Source organism: Trichomycterus rosablanca, chromosome 11, assembly GCF_030014385.1.
Source record: "Trichomycterus rosablanca isolate fTriRos1 chromosome 11, fTriRos1.hap1, whole genome shotgun sequence".
In the NCBI taxonomy this organism is placed as follows: domain Eukaryota; kingdom Metazoa; phylum Chordata; class Actinopteri; order Siluriformes; family Trichomycteridae; genus Trichomycterus; species Trichomycterus rosablanca.
This window is the reverse complement of record NC_085998.1, coordinates 6,950,942-6,967,111: the sequence shown is the minus strand read 5'-3', so window position 1 is coordinate 6,967,111 and position 16,170 is coordinate 6,950,942. Positions and strand designations below refer to the sequence as shown.

Below are 16,170 nucleotides of genomic sequence, written 5' to 3'. Positions count from 1 at the left end.
TTATTATTATTATTATTATTATTATTATTATTATCATCATCATCATCAAGTATTTATTTATTTAGTTATTTAATTATTTTTTTATTTTTTTATCAATCCTGGCTGCTGACAAGCATCTCCAAAACAGGATGCCACCGCCACCATATTTTTAGGAAGTTTCATTTATATTGCATAAATGCATCAGACAGACACTTTTACATAAGCAACTTCGAACTGAGACAAAGAACACGCCAAGGAATTAAGGGCTCAATAGTCCAGCGTGTTAACCTCTAAACCACCACTGTGTCAGGTTTATAATGTTTGTTTTCTACACTATCACACTAATACATCTGTGTGTGTGTGTGTGTGTGTGACAGATGGGGAAGAGGAAGTTCTCAGGGTTGGAGATAACCCTAATGGTGATGTTTGTGCTGATTGGGGCTGTTGCTATAGCGCTGATTGCACTGGTTGCCACGGGAACCTCAAAGGAAAAAACACGTGAGTGATGACGATCGTCGCTGGGTTTCTTATTATAATTTTATTAACGTTAAACATTTAGGTCATTTAGGTCTTCTTTATTTTAGTTTAATTGTATGAAAGTTTTAGGCGCTTAGGGTGGCGCAGCAGTAAACACAGACATGATTGCCTAGTGTTATTTGGAGGTACACTGGGAGGTCAGTGCACTCTTTTAGCCTGCTTTCACCCTGTTCTTCAATGGTCAAGACCCCCACAGGACCACCACAGTGCAGGTATTATTTAGGTGCTGGATCATTCTCAGCACTGCAGTGACACTGACATGGTGGTGGTGTGTTAGTGTGTGTTGTGCTGGTATGAGTGGATCAGACACAGCAGCGCAGCTGGAGTTTTTAAATATCGTGTCCACTCACTGTCCACTCTATTAGACACTCCCACCTAGTTGGTCCACCTTGTAGATGTAAAGTCAGAGACGATCGCTCATCTATTGCTGCTGTTTGAGTTGGTCATCTTCTAGACCTTCATCATTGGTCACAGGACACTGCCTAAGGGGCGCTGTTGCCCGGATATTTTTGGTTGGTGGACTATTCTCAGTCCAGCAGTGACAAAGAGGTGTTTAAAAACTCCATCAGCATTGCTGTGTCTTATTCATTAATACCAGCACAACACACACTAACACACCACCACCATGTCAGTGTCACTGCAGTGCTGAGAATGATCCACCACCTAAAAAATACCTGCTCTGTGGTGGTCCTGGGAGAGTTCTGACCATTGAAGAACAGCATGAAAGGGGGCTAACAAAGCATGCAGAGAAACAGATGGACTACAGTCAGTAATTGTAGAACTACAAAGTTGTTCTGGTTTTAAATCGTTGTGTGTGTGTATATATACAGTGTATCACAAAAGTGAGTACACCCCTCACATTTCTGCAGATATTTAAGTATATCTTTTAATGGGACAACACTGACAAAATGACACTTTGACACATTGAAAAGTAGTCTGTGTGCAGCTTATATAACAGTGTAAATTTATTCTTCCCTCAAAATAACTCAATATACAGCCATTAATGTCTAAACCACCGGCAACAAAAGTGAGTACACCCCTTAGTGAAAGTTCCTGAAGTGTCAATATTTTGTGTGGCCACCATTATTTCCCAGAACTGCCTTAACTCTCCTGGGCATGGAGTTTACCAGAGCTTCACAGGTTGCCACTGGAATGCTTTTCCACTCCTCCATGACGACATCACAGAGCTGGCGGATATTCGAGACTTTGCGCTCCTCCACCTTCCGCTTGAGGATGCCCCAAAGATGTTCTATTGGGTTTAGGACTGGAGACATGCTTGGCCATTCCATCACCTTTACCCTCAGCCTCTTCAATTAAGCAGTGGTCGTCTTAGAGGTGTGTTTGGGGTCATTATCATGCTGGAACACTGCCCTGCGACCCAGTTTCCGGAGGGAGGGGATCATGCTCTGCTTCAGTATTTCACAGTACATATTGGAGTTCATGTGTCCCTCAATGAAATGTAACTCCCCAACACCTGCTGCACTCATGCAGCCCAAGACCATGGCATTCCCACCACCATGCTTGACTGTAGGCATGACACACTTATCTTTGTACTCCTCACCTGATTGCCGCCACACATGCTTGAGACCATCTGAACCAAACAAATTAATCTTGGTCTCATCAGACCATAGGACATGGTTCCAGTAATCCATGTCCTTTGTTGACATGTCTTCAGCAAACTGTTTGCGGGCTTTCTTGTGTAGAGACTTCAGAAGAGGCTTCCTTCTGGGGTGACAGCCATGCAGACCAATTTGATGTAGTGTGCGGCGTATGGTCTGAGCACTGACAGGCTGAGCCCCCACCTTTTCAATCTCTGCAGCAATGCTGACAGCACTCCTGCGCCTATCTTTCAAAGACAGCAGTTGGATGTGACGCTGAGCACGTGCACTCAGCTTCTTTGGACGACCAACGCGAGGTCTGTTCTGAGTGGACCCTGCTCTTTTAAAACGCTGGATGATCTTGGCCACTGTGCTGCAGCTCAGTTTCAGGGTGTTGGCAATCTTCTTGTAGCCTTAGCCATCTTCATGTAGCGCAACAACTCGTCTTTTAAGATCCTCAGAGAGTTCTTTGCCATGAGGTGCCATGTTGGAACTTTCAGTGACCAGTATGAGAGAGTGTGAGAGCTGTACTACTAAATTGAACACACCTGCTCCCTATGCACACCTGAGACCTAGTAACACTAACAAATCACATGACATTTTGGAGGGAAAATGACAAGCAGTGCTCAATTTGGACATTTAGGGGTGTAGTCTCTTAGGGGTGTACTAACAAATCACATGACCCATGAAAAGATATACTTAAATATCTGCAGAAATGTGAGGGGTGTACTCACTTTTGTGATACACTGTATATATATATATACAGTGTATCACAAAAGTGAGTACACCCCTCACATTTCTGCAGATATTTAAGTATATCTTTTCATGGGACAACACTGACAAAATGACACTTTGACACAATGAAAAGTAGTCTGTGTGCAGCTTATATAACAGTGTAAATTTATTCTTCCCTCAAAATAACTCAATATACAGTCATTAATGTCTAAACCACCGGCAACAAAAGTGAGTACACCCCTAAGAGACTACACCCCTAAATGTCCAAATTGAGCACTGCTTGTCATTTTCCCTCCAAAATGTCATGTGATTTGTTAGTGTTACTAGGTCTCAGGTGTGCATAGGGAGCAGGTGTGTTCAATTTAGTAGTACAGCTCTCACACTCTCTCATACTGGTCACTGAAAGTTCCAACATGGCACCTCATGGCAAAGAACTCTCTGAGGATCTTAAAAGACGAATTGTTGCGCTACATGAAGATGGCCAAGGCTACAAGAAGATTGCCAACACCCTGAAACTGAGCTGCAGCACAGTGGCCAAGATCATCCAGCATTTTAAAAGAGCAGGGTCCACTCAGAACAGACCTCGCGTTGGTCGTCCAAAGAAGCTGAGTGCACGTGCTCAGCGTCACATCCAACTGCTGTCTTTGAAAGATAGGCGCAGGAGTGCTGTCAGCATTGCTGCAGAGATTGAAAAGGTGGGGGGTCAGCCTGTCAGTGCTCAGACCATACGCCGCACACTACATCAAATTGGTCTGCATGGCTGTCACCCCAGAAGGAAGCCTCTTCTGAAGTCTCTACACAAGAAAGCCCGCAAACAGTTTGCTGAAGACATGTCAACAAAGGACATGGATTACTGGAACCATGTCCTATGGTCTGATGAGACCAAGATTAATTTGTTTGGTCCAGATGGTCTCAAGCATGTGTGGTGGCAATCAGGTGAGGAGTACAAAGATAAGTGTGTCATGCCTACAGTCAAGCATGGTGGTTGGAATGCCATGGTCTGGAGCTGCATGAGTGCAGCAGGTGTTGGGGAGTTACATTTCATTGAGGGACACATGAACTCCAATATGTACTGTGAAATACTGAAGCAGAGCATGATCCCCTCCCTCCGGAAACTGGGTCGCAGGGCAGTGTTCCAGCATGATAATGACCCCAAACACACCTCTAAGACGACCACTGCTTTATTGAAGAGGCTGAGGGTAAAGGTGATGGACTGGCCAAGCATGTCTCCAGACCTAAACCCAATAGAACATCTTTGGGGCATCCTCAAGCGGAAGGTGGAGGAGTGCAAAGTCTCGAATATCCGCCAGCTCCGTGATGTCGTCATGGAGGAGTGGAAAAGCATTCCAGTGGCAACCTGTGAAGCTCTGGTAAACTCCATGCCCAGCAGAGTTAAGGCAGTTCTGGGAAATAATGGTGGCCACACAAAATATTGACACTTCAGGAACTTTCACTAAGGGGTGTACTCACTTTTGTTGCTGGTGGTTTAGACATTAATGGCTGTATATTGAGTTATTTTGAGGGAAGAATAAATTTACACTGTTATATAAGCTGCACACAGACTACTTTTCATTGTGTCAAAGTGTCATTTTGTCAGTGTTGTCCCATGAAAAGATATACTTAAATATCTGCAGAAATGTGAGGGGTGTACTCACTTTTGTGATACACTGTATATATATATATATATATACAGTAAATATATATATATATATATATATTTATATATATATATATATACGTATATCTTAGTGTATATGTACCAATGAAAGTCAAGCCTCTCCTCAAACACAAACAAGCTGCTTGTGATTAAACAGTAGATGCCTGGCACTTAATGATAGCATGAACATGCTGCCCAGTCTGCCCATTATCAAGGACACTAAGTGATGCAGGTCACCAAGCAGCAGTGTAATCCCCTGGCATACAAACATTCCCTGGCCAACACGTGCATACGGGCATCAGAATGCCAGAATCAGACGAGCGAGCTATGACAGCTGCCATTCTTAATTATTATTTAAAGCAGAGACGCCGGTCCAGCTCACTGCTGGCTAAACCTGCACACACATTTCTGCCCTACAGTCACTATGAATGTACAGATTTACATTTTCACTTTATATACACCGACTAGGCATAACATTATGACCACTGACAGGTGAAGTGAATAACACTGATTATCTCTTGTTAGTTGGTGGGATATATTAGGCAGCAGGTGAACATTTTATCTTCAAAGTTGATCTTAGAAGCAGGAAAAATGGACGAGTGTGAGGATTTGAGTGAGTTTGACAAGGGCCGAATTGTGATGGCTAGACGACTGGGTCAGAGCATCTCCAAAACTGCAGCTCTTGTGGGGTGTTCCCGGTCTGCAGTGGTCAGTATCTATCAAAATTGGCCCAAGGAAGGAACAGTGGTAAACAGGCGACAGGGTCATGGGCGGCCAAGTCTCATTGTTGCACGTGGGGAGCGAAGGCTGGCCCACCTGGTCCGATCCAACAGACGAGCTACTGTAGCTCAAATTGCTGAAGAAGTTAATGCTGGTTCTGATAGAAAGGTGTCAGAATACACAGTGCATCACAGTTGTAGGGCTGTTTTGGCAGCAAAAGGGGGGCCAACACAATATTAGGAAGGTGGTCATAATGTTATTCCTGATTGGTGTATGTTATTCACTCATAAAATTCAAATATTACGCAAGATAAATATCAGTTTAGCCAGATGGCTAAAACACTTGGTTCTGATTCACAGCTGGCACATAGCTGGGCACTGACAAACAGTGATTAATCACATTAAAAATACCTGTAGTTCAAGCTTGATGTTTGAGATTTGCTTCTTTAGATTTGCCCTGGAGAAACAAGATCAGAGAATTTACACAAATGAAACTGCCCCACCCAACATCTAGTGCAACATCTAGGGTCTGAAAACCTCATGATCTTACACTCCTGAGAACAAAGCATGACTAAATTCCTAGATACCTTAAAATGCTCCTACTGAGGTATGCTAATTATAAGTGATAATTCGATAATCTGAGCATTCAATGCTTCCTTAGCCGTGAAGGCAATCCCAGCATTCAGTGCGGCACAACTTTTCTTACAAAAGATTCTTAATGATTTTTAATTTGTATAAAGGTGCACAAGTGTCATTTATTTGCACATTCAGGCTTGTCAGGGACAGTTTAACCACAGAGGGAGACGTTAGCTGGCATTCTAGCGGGTTGTCCTGCCTCAGCTCTTGGTTTGAATGTCCTGAGGCTATCTGTGTTAGCTTAGTAAGCTAAAACTGTGGTGACGTAATCACCACAATCTCTGTATAAGTAGTGCATCTAAATAATCTGCCTATTATTATTATTATTTTTATATTTACTGAGGCAGCTGATCAGGTAGCATTAGGCAGCAAGGCAGCTCACTAGGTTTTCAGAAAGACCAGTTGAGAACGTGTCCTTAAATCAGGGGTTCAGCAGCCAGTTACATGAGGTGATATACATGTGGCTGAATGAGATACTGCAACGTGGACTAAAATTCATGAGCTTTTGATGATTGGATTAATCAAATGGCATTCAAGCTTTTGAACAAATGACATTGTTTACACAGCACATGCAAGTGATTTACCTGCTGCATCTCAAGTCACATCAATGTGCTACACAGTGTCTCTAATGTGTACTCGGATTCACATTACACTTCACATGCTGCTTTTATTTCAGTCGTGACTTTAGATGTCATAGATTGGCGTATAAAATTGAACTGTGTTTGGTTCGTGGCCTTGTTTAACTGTTAAATGTAACAGGTCCACCTGCTGTGGAGATTGGCAGGGGGCACGATTTACAGAACCATGCATATCTGCCATACCATTAAAGCCGGCAAGGGGCATGTAGGTGCAGATGATTGACTCTCCACTGAGCATTAGTTCATTCCAGCCAGAGGTCATTCTATTTAATAACAGGTTCTTCCTTACAGAGTTGCTGGTAACCTGCTTTTCTTAAGAAGCTGCGATGCCGGACTCAATACGCTCCGGTTTTTTATTGGCACAGATGCTGGCACTTTTTGTGTATTTTAATGGGAACTCAGCTGTTGTCACTGCATTTTTCCAGAGTGAGCCCTTACATTTTAGCTATGCCCAGTATGGCTGCACCAATTGGTGGAGTGGCTGTCCTGTTTATTTTATTGCTGCCTATGGTTTGTTCTAGATGTTTTCTATTTGCTGAGACATTGGTTGTCACAGGCTTGTGGGTTGAGCATCAATGTGACAATCAGTTTACATTCTAACTCTTTTCCTTTTCTATCTGCTTTCTCCACTGTGGGCTTCGGGTGTGTTGTGCCTTTCTTTTATTGCATTTTATTTTGTTTTGGTCACCCCAGGCATCCTGTAAATTGGGTTCCTTTTTTAATACTTTCAGGTACGTGCCTACAACTGGCCAGTCCTGTTAATGTTAAATATGATTACAAAAAGCTCATGTCCAAATGAAAAAAAAAATTAAATAAAAAAAATTAATAAATAAAAAATAGTAATAACAATAATCATTTAAAATATAATAATTATAAATCAATGAAATCAATTAATGTAACATTGCGATAAGAGGAACAGTGTGTACTTTCCATTTGACTAGATCTTTCTTCAAAAAAAATAACTCACTGTAATTACAATTAAATGTTGCTGTATTACTCATTTTGTTGTTTCATGTCCAACAGTGCCAGACTTTGTACCAGTATGCCCAAACATCCCAATGGCAGAAAGAGTCGACTGCTTCCCAGATGCAGGTGCTTCAAAGGTAAATTATTCGTTTTTATATGTATAATGGATTTGGAAAGTGTTCACACTCTTTGCTGTGTCAATTCAGACTCCAGGCAAAAAGAGCTCTTGTCAGGAAGTTAAGAAAGAACCCAATGGGTCACTCTCAAAGAGCTTCTGTGCAGAGATGAGAAAACCTGTTGGATGGACAACCATTTCTGCAGCGCTCCATAAATCAGGCTGTTATAGAACTTACATTTGGAAAAAAACAAATTTGAAAATATAATTTGCATTGAATTAAATATATTTTGTATATTTTCTTATACAAATAATTTTATGCAAATAGAAAATGTATTTTAGTGTTTGTTTTTATTTTTATTTTTCCTTTATTTTAATAATTATGATAAAAATAATGACAATGAAACCTTGGACAGCTTTTTTATTTTGCATTATCTTTTAAAAAATATATATTTATTGATATAAATATTATATAATTCTTTTTTTTTTGTGCTCTCAGCAAAAATGTCAAGCTCGCGGCTGTTGCTGGAGTCCTTTAGATGAGACCAACGTTCCCTGGTGTTATTTCTCCACCAATCACGGCTATGATGTCATTAGTGAGAATCAGCCCAGCAACACCAGTGAGTTTACGTCCTGTATCAGTGGGGTGTTTAGTCATTGTGGATCAGTGTGATTGAGAGTATATGAGAATGTTATGGGAATAAATCCCAGTGATGATAAAGCCACTGCTATAGTGACACTGGCCAGCTAACTGGAAAAGACTGTATATTCTATAACTGTATATTCTATATTCATTATAAATTCAAGAAACAAATTGCTTAAAAAAATGATGAAAAATTAAAAATGATGTAATGTTAGATCTACTGATCTAATCTTACTGTTAATATACAGGTATTTGCACAAGAATTATGAAAAATAATAATAATAAATAAATAATTAAATCATCTGCAAATGCAGTAAATAATTAATTAATTAATTTATTTCTGTTTTATTATTTTTATTTATATCAACTGCTTAGCGGTAAATAACAATAAGTAAATAATATTTTTTTACATTGCACAAAAATAAATATAATAATAAAATTAGGGTTTTATTTAAATATTTTAATTTATTTTTATTAAAATGTCATAATATGATACATTTTATAATAATTAGATAAAATAAATAAATAAATAAACAAAATAAAAATGCTGGTAGATTGGTGCCAGTAAATAATAAATAAATAAATAAATAACAACAACAACAACAACAACAATAATAATAATAATAATAATATTAATAATAATAATGTACTTAATGTGATTTACATTGTAATAAATAAATAAGTAAATAAATAAATAAACAAATAAATAAAAATGATGGTACATTGGTGCCGGTAAATAATATACAGTATAAATAAATTTAAAATAATTAATTAAATAAATAAATGAATAAATAAATTAATTATTATTATTATTATTATTATTATTATTATTAATAATAATAATAATAATAATAATAATAATAATAATAATTTACTTAATGTGATTTACATTGTACTGATCACTACTGGTATACAGATTATGAACCTGCAGCCAATTTACAGCTTTCCTGTGAGAAGTTTATGGAAAAACAAATCTTAATATTTTTCAGAGCGGGAGGCCAAACTGAGGAGAAAAGATTCCCCCTCTCTGTTTGGTGGTGATATTATCGAACTGTCAGTCATCGCTGAAATGCAGACAGAGAATCGTCTCCGATTTAAGGTTCTGTATTCACTGATATTGACAGACCTTTCAGACACATTTATTCTTATTTTTGTCAGGAAAGGAGAAATACTGTATATAAGAATGATTTCTAGAGTTTTATACAACAGTGAGTTCCGACCTTACAATCTGATTGGTTGAGAAGCGTTCTAACTTTGCTGATATCCGTGATAACAGCACGGCCTTTTCACACCACAATGGTATTACTCCGCTGACACGTTGCCAGTAACGACAAGCTTCATGCACACAAACGCGCACGCAGGCGACACAGCCTTTTTTTCCCGATCGCGTTTTAAATCCGTTATCTGATATACAATCTAGTGCACTGTGTAGGGAACATAGCCAATTGTCTAATATATTGTCTAGTGCACTATGTAGTGAACATGAATGCGTTATCCGATACACAATCTAGTGCACTATGTAGGAAACATTAATGTGTTTGTAACGCGAACAGTTAGCTTAATAGCCCAGTTAGCAGCTCCTAAGAGTTCTGTTCTCACCTATATCCTTTGGTGTGTGTGAGAGGTTTTTTGTTTCTTTTTTTTCTCTTCGGCAATTCTTGACTTTTTCTTCTTGTTGTTCTTACCTCCCTGAAATGAGTTTTTGCAACATGGGATGTCTGCTTTGTAGTGTTAAACTTTATATTCGTTGTGGAACTACTTTTTGGCGGAAGGTATTGTCAATATTAAAGCATATTTAATATGAAATTCAGGGCTTCTTTGATTTATTTTCTTTCTTTATTTTGTAAAAACTGTTGTATAAAAGCAATAGAACACTTGAGGTCGTGTGTTATCGCGAATAACATCATGGCTGTGATGATCTACGGCACTCGCCTTCGGCTCGTGTCTGCGACCAAATCACAGCCGTGATGTTATTCGCGATAACACACTCCCTCTCGTGTTCTATTGCTTAAATATACACAGTTTATGAACAAACACAGATATTTTCTTCATTTGAATAGAAACAACTGCAGTGATACGTTTATTCATATTATCATTCAGTTAGTTATATTTTATTGTTTGTCCTGCAGATCACTGATGCTAACAAAGCCCGGTTTGAAGTTCCTCATGATCATGTCAAGTCTCTGACCAGCTCTATCAATGGACCGCTCAACTACGAGTTTACACTCCTTAAGAATCCTTTCGGACTCAGAGTTCAGCGAGCCTCCAACAAAAAAGTCCTGTAAGTCCGTTATTATAATGTTATAATATTGTAACCAGAAATAAATAAACCAAATTCACTAAACATGTATTCTGAGGGCAGCCACGAGGCGGAAATGCACCAAAGGGCGCCACTCCTTATTAGCCAACTCACACTAACCAACAGAGTAAATTAAGGCAGATCTGAACCCAGGTCCTCAAGGTCCATGATGTTATGAGCCACCCATTTGACCAGCTGTGCTACTGTGCTTTATGTGTTATTGGTGTTTTATGTTATTGTTGTTTTTGCTTAACAACACCTTTCAATAATAATAATAATAATAATAATAATAATAATAATAATAATAATAATAATAATAATAATAATAATAATAATAATAGCAAAACAACGACTAATAAAAAATATAATAATAATAATAATAGCAAAACAACAACTAGTAATAATAATAATAATAATAATAATAATAATAACAATGATAATAATAAAAAAAAAAATAATAATAATACTGTAATAGCAAAACATCAGCTAATCAATAATAATAATAATAATAATAATAATAATTAATAATAACAACAACAATAATAATAATAATAATAAAAATAATAATAGCAAAACAACGACTAATAAAAATATAATAATAATAATAGCAAAACAATGACTAGTAATAATAATAATAATAATAATAATAACAATGATTATAATAATAAAAATAATAATAATAATACTGTAATAGCAAAACATCAGCTAATCAATAATAATAATAATAATAATAATAATTAATAATGACAACAATAATAATAATAATAATAATAATAGTAATAATAATAATAATAATAATAATAGCTAACATTAATATCAGATATTAATGTCAGTGTTAAGTTTAAATGTTTAACCAATATTCATCGTTTTAAAATATCGCTGTAGTTTGGTTGCAGCATGTCAGTTATCAGCAGGCTGACAGACACGATGATTACACTCGTGTCATTAATACACTTCTTTATTCACTTCTTCATACATCAGAGCAGTCACTGCTTTCACAGTCGATCCAAAACAATTAAAACATAATTATTAATAAGCTTCTGTAAACTCCATTAATGCAGTAACGATCGCGTGTGCTGTAAAACATTATTTTCCATCGGCAGTTCTCAGCGATCATGGTTTTCTCTGTCTTTACCAGTCATGTCGATTGCAATAACAACGGTACATGGTTCTAATTACGCAGGAACACTGCCTTCCTTATTAAACTGTACGGCTTTAATCAGTGCTGATGATTATGGCACCTATTACACAAGTGCTCTTAATACAGTCGGGTTTAAAGTCTACATTTATGAGCCACCACTTTTTGGTGTATTTTACTGCAAGTTATAAAATGAACTGCATTTATGGAACTAAGATGAGTCAGTGAAATCTAACAGCACAAAAGCTCTTATAGATTCTTGTAAAAAGTTGCTTGACCATATAGTTTTAAATAGGCCGAGTCAGTTTGGCCCAACGTTACAGTATATATATATATATATATATATATATATATATATATATATATATATATATTTATATATATATCAGTGGCGGCTGCTGGTCTTTCAAAGAGGGGAAGCTCATTGTCGGCTTACATCATAACATTTGTTAATTTATTTGATCATAAATTCTGCCCTCCGTTCCTTTTCAAGAAAATGGCCTGAAATGGGTTGCAGTTTGTCTTTCGACTTCACTCCGCGATGGGACTGAAGCTCCCAGTCATTAAGTGTATTGCTTTGGCAATACGAATGTCCTTATTTGTCGTGCCAATAAAGCTTCTTTGAGTTTGAGTTTGAATAGCTGTCAATCAAAACGGGATTCAGCCTTTCGACTGATCCTCCAATCATCTTGCAGAAGCTCCGCGTCCAGGCCCGCCCACAGCTCCATTCACCCCCAGAGACGCTCAGCGTCCGGGGGCGGGACAAAAACGTGGCATTTATCCAATGACCGGCGAGTTTCGAAGCAATGAAAAAAAAACCTTCCATGCAGTCCCATTGAAGTGAATAGACGCTCAGCTTCTGCGGGCAAATGCACTGATGCTCCGGGAATGTATGAGAAGTTCGAGTCAGTGGATTTGTGATAAGTAGCTGATTCTGAACGAACTCGTCTTCGAGATGAACGTGTTCTAACGCATTTGTAGTCAATGAAATGTTAACACAACTGTACATATTTGACCATTTCATTTTTGACATTTTAGACTTCCCTTGCAGTCTTGCAGAGAAATCGCCACTGATATATACTGTATATATATATATATATATATATATATATATATGGACAAGTGTGGAGAAGAGGAAGTACAGCTGGAAGGAGTTATGGGCAATGGAAACAAGACACCTAAGCTTCATAATCAGAGCTACTTATGATGTCCTCTCAACATCAGTGGTTTGGTAAAGATCCAGAGTGTGCCCTCTGTTCCATGCCAGCCTCCCTCCCTCCGGCACATACTCACGGGGTGCAAAACCAGCCTCACCCAAGGTCGTTATACTTGGAGTCATAACCAAGTTTTAAAGAGCCTTGCGTCCTCATTGGAGAACAAGTGTGTTGCTATTAATTTCTTACCACTGCTAATTTCCAACTCCCCATGGACTTGTTTTGTCCGTGAGGGGGCTAAAGTAACCAGGAACAGTACTATAAGATCGGAGAGAGGCCAGCTTTCTTTAGCCTGCAACTGGAAATTGCTGCTGGATATTGGCCAACAGCTTGTGTTTCCTCTAGAGATTGCCACCACCACACTTAGACAGTGTCACTGCATGGTGCTCTGGTCCCCCTCTCTGGTCCCCCTCTGGTGCTCTGGTCCCCCTCTTTCAAGAAGGTGTATATCATTGAGCTCACTGTACCTTGAGAGGATTCAATGGAAGAGGCACATGAGCGAAAACACTTGCACTATGCCGAATTAGCTGCTGAAGCCCAAAATTGTGGCTGGAGCACAAAAGTCTGCCCAGTCGAGGTTGGGTGCAGAGGGTTTGTGGGAACATCTACCACCAAACTGCTGAGGGACCTGGGAATCAGGGGCCAGAATCAACGCTCAGCAATCAAAGCAGCTTCCGAGGTAGCAGAGAGGAGCAGCCAGTGGCTCTAGATGAAGGATCCCTGCTGGGCCCCAAAATAACATCATAACCTCACCAATTGGGCATGCCAAAATTTTCCAACCTGTAGCATCAGTTCATTGTTCACTTAATGATGTTCACTTAATCTTGCATGTGCTTGCACAAAGAATAGTAACATCTTGTCCTGTGTTTTGGAATATACAGTGTATCACAAAAGTGAGTACACCCCTCACATTTCTGCAGATATTTAAGTATATCTTTTCATGGGACAACACTGACAAAATGACACTTTCACACAATGAAAAGTAGTCTGTGTGCAGCTTATATAACAGTGTAAATTTATTCTTCCCTCAAAATAACTCAATATACAGCCATTAATGTCTAAACCACCGGCAACAAAAGTGAGTACACCCCTTAGTGAAAGTTCCTGAAGTGTCAATATTTTGTGTGGCCACCATTATTTTCCAGAACTGCCTTAACTCTCCTGGGCATGGAGTTTACCAGAGCTTCACAGGTTGCCACTGGAATGCTTTTCCACTCCTCCATGACGACATCACGGAGCTGGCGGATATTCGAGACTTTGCGCTCCTCCACCTTCCGCTTGAGGATGCCCCAAAGATGTTCTATTGGGTTTAGGTCTGGAGACATGCTTGGCCAGTCCATCACCTTTACCCTCAGCCTCTTCAATAAAGCAGTGGTCATCTTAGAGGTGTGTTTGGGGTCATTATCATGCTGGAACACTGCCCTGCGACCCAGTTTCCGGAGGGAGGGGATCATGCTCTGCTTCAGTATTTCACAGTACATATTGGAGTTCATGTGTCCCTCAATGAAATGTAACTCCCCAACACCTGCTGCACTCATGCAGCCCCAGACCATGGCATTCCCACCACCATGCTTGACTGTAGGCATGACACACTTTTCTTTGTACTCCTCACCTGATTGCCGCCACACATGCTTGAGACCATCTGAACCAAACAAATTAATCTTGGTCTCATCAGACCATAGGACATGGTTCCGGTAATCCATGTCCTTTGTTGACATGTCTTCAGCAAACTGTTTGCGGGCTTTCTTGTGTAGACACTTCAGAAAAGGCTTCCTTCTGGGGTGACAGCCATGCAGACCAATTTGATGTAGTGTGCGGCGTATGGTCTGAGCACTGACAGGCTGACCCCCCACCTTTTCAATCTCTGCAGCAATGCTGACCGCACTCCTGCGCCTATCTTTCAAAGACAGCAGTTGGATGTGACGCTGAGCACGTGCACTCAGCTTCTTTGGACGACCAACGCGAGGTCTGTTCTGAGTGGACCCTGCTCTTTTAAAACGCTGGATGATCTTGGCCACTGTGCTGCAGCTCAGTTTCAGGGTGTTGGCAATCTTCTTGTAGCCTTGGCCATCTTCATGTAGCGCAACAATTCGTCTTTTAAGATCCTCAGAGAGTTCTTTGCCATGAGGTGCCATGTTGGAACTTTCAGTGACCAGTATGAGAGAGTGTGAGAGCTGTACTACTAAATTGAACACACCTGCTCCCTATGCACACCTGAGACCTAGTAACACTAACGAGTCACATGACATTTTGGAGGGAAAATGACAAGCAGTGCTCAATTTGGACATTTAGGGGTGTAGTCTCTTAGGGGTGTACTCACTTTTGTTGCCGGTGGTTTAGACATTAATGGCTGTATATTGAGTTATTTTGAGGGAAGAATAAATTTACACTGTTATATAAGCTGCACACAGACTACTTTTCATTGTGTGAAAGTGTCATTTTGTCAGTGTTGTCCCATGAAAAGATATACTTAAATATCTGCAGAAATGTGAGGGGTGTACTCACTTTTGTGATACACTGTATATATACGTATATACACTGATTAGCCATAACATTAAAACCACCTCCTTGTTTCTACACTCACTGTCCATTTAATCAGCTCCACTTACCATATAGAAGCACTTTTTAGATAAGTCTACATATCTTTTTAGCCTGCTTTCACCCTGTTCTTCAATGGTCAGGACCCCCACAGGACCACCACAGAGCAGGTATTATTTAGGTGTGGATCATTCTCAGCACTGCAGTGACACTGACATGGTGGTGGTGTGTTAGTGTGTGTTTTGCTGGTATGAGTGGATCAGACAAAGCAGTGCTAATGGAGTTTTTAAATACCGTGTCCACTCACTGTCCACTCTGTTAGACACTCCTTCCTAGTTGGTCCACCTTGTAGATATAAAGTCAGAGACAATCGCTCATCTATTGCTGATGTTTGAGTTGGTCATCTTCTAGACATTCATCAGTGGTCACAGGACGCTGCCCACGGGGCGCTGTTGGCTGGATATTTTTGGTTGGTGGACTATTCTCAGTCCAGCAGTAACATTGAGGTGTTTAAAAACTTAAACCACTCATACCAGCACAACACACACTAACACACCACCACCATGTCAGTGTCACTACAGTGCTGAAAATCATCCACCACCCAAATAATACCTGCTCTGTGGGGGTCCTAACCATTGAAGAACAGCATGAAAGGGGGCTAACAAAGCATGCAGAGAAACAGATGGACTACAGTCAGTAATTGTAGAACTACGAAGTGCTTCTATGTGGTAAGTGGAGCTGATTAAATGGACAGTGAG

General features: G+C 39.5%; 1 protein-coding gene across 1 annotated transcript in view; it reads left to right on the top strand.

Moving 5' to 3' along the window:
• Window positions 1-356: 356 nt before the first annotated feature.
• The window catches only part of si (sucrase-isomaltase), an 82,449-nt gene continuing 66,635 nt past the window's right edge, over window positions 357-16,170 (top strand). Inside the window, exons 1-5 of the mRNA XM_063004399.1 lie at window positions 357-477; window positions 7,523-7,602; window positions 8,080-8,200; window positions 9,213-9,322; window positions 10,353-10,504. Of these exons, the coding sequence (XP_062860469.1) occupies window positions 357-477; window positions 7,523-7,602; window positions 8,080-8,200; window positions 9,213-9,322; window positions 10,353-10,504 (584 nt within the window). The remainder of the gene's footprint in view (window positions 478-7,522; window positions 7,603-8,079; window positions 8,201-9,212; window positions 9,323-10,352; window positions 10,505-16,170) is intronic.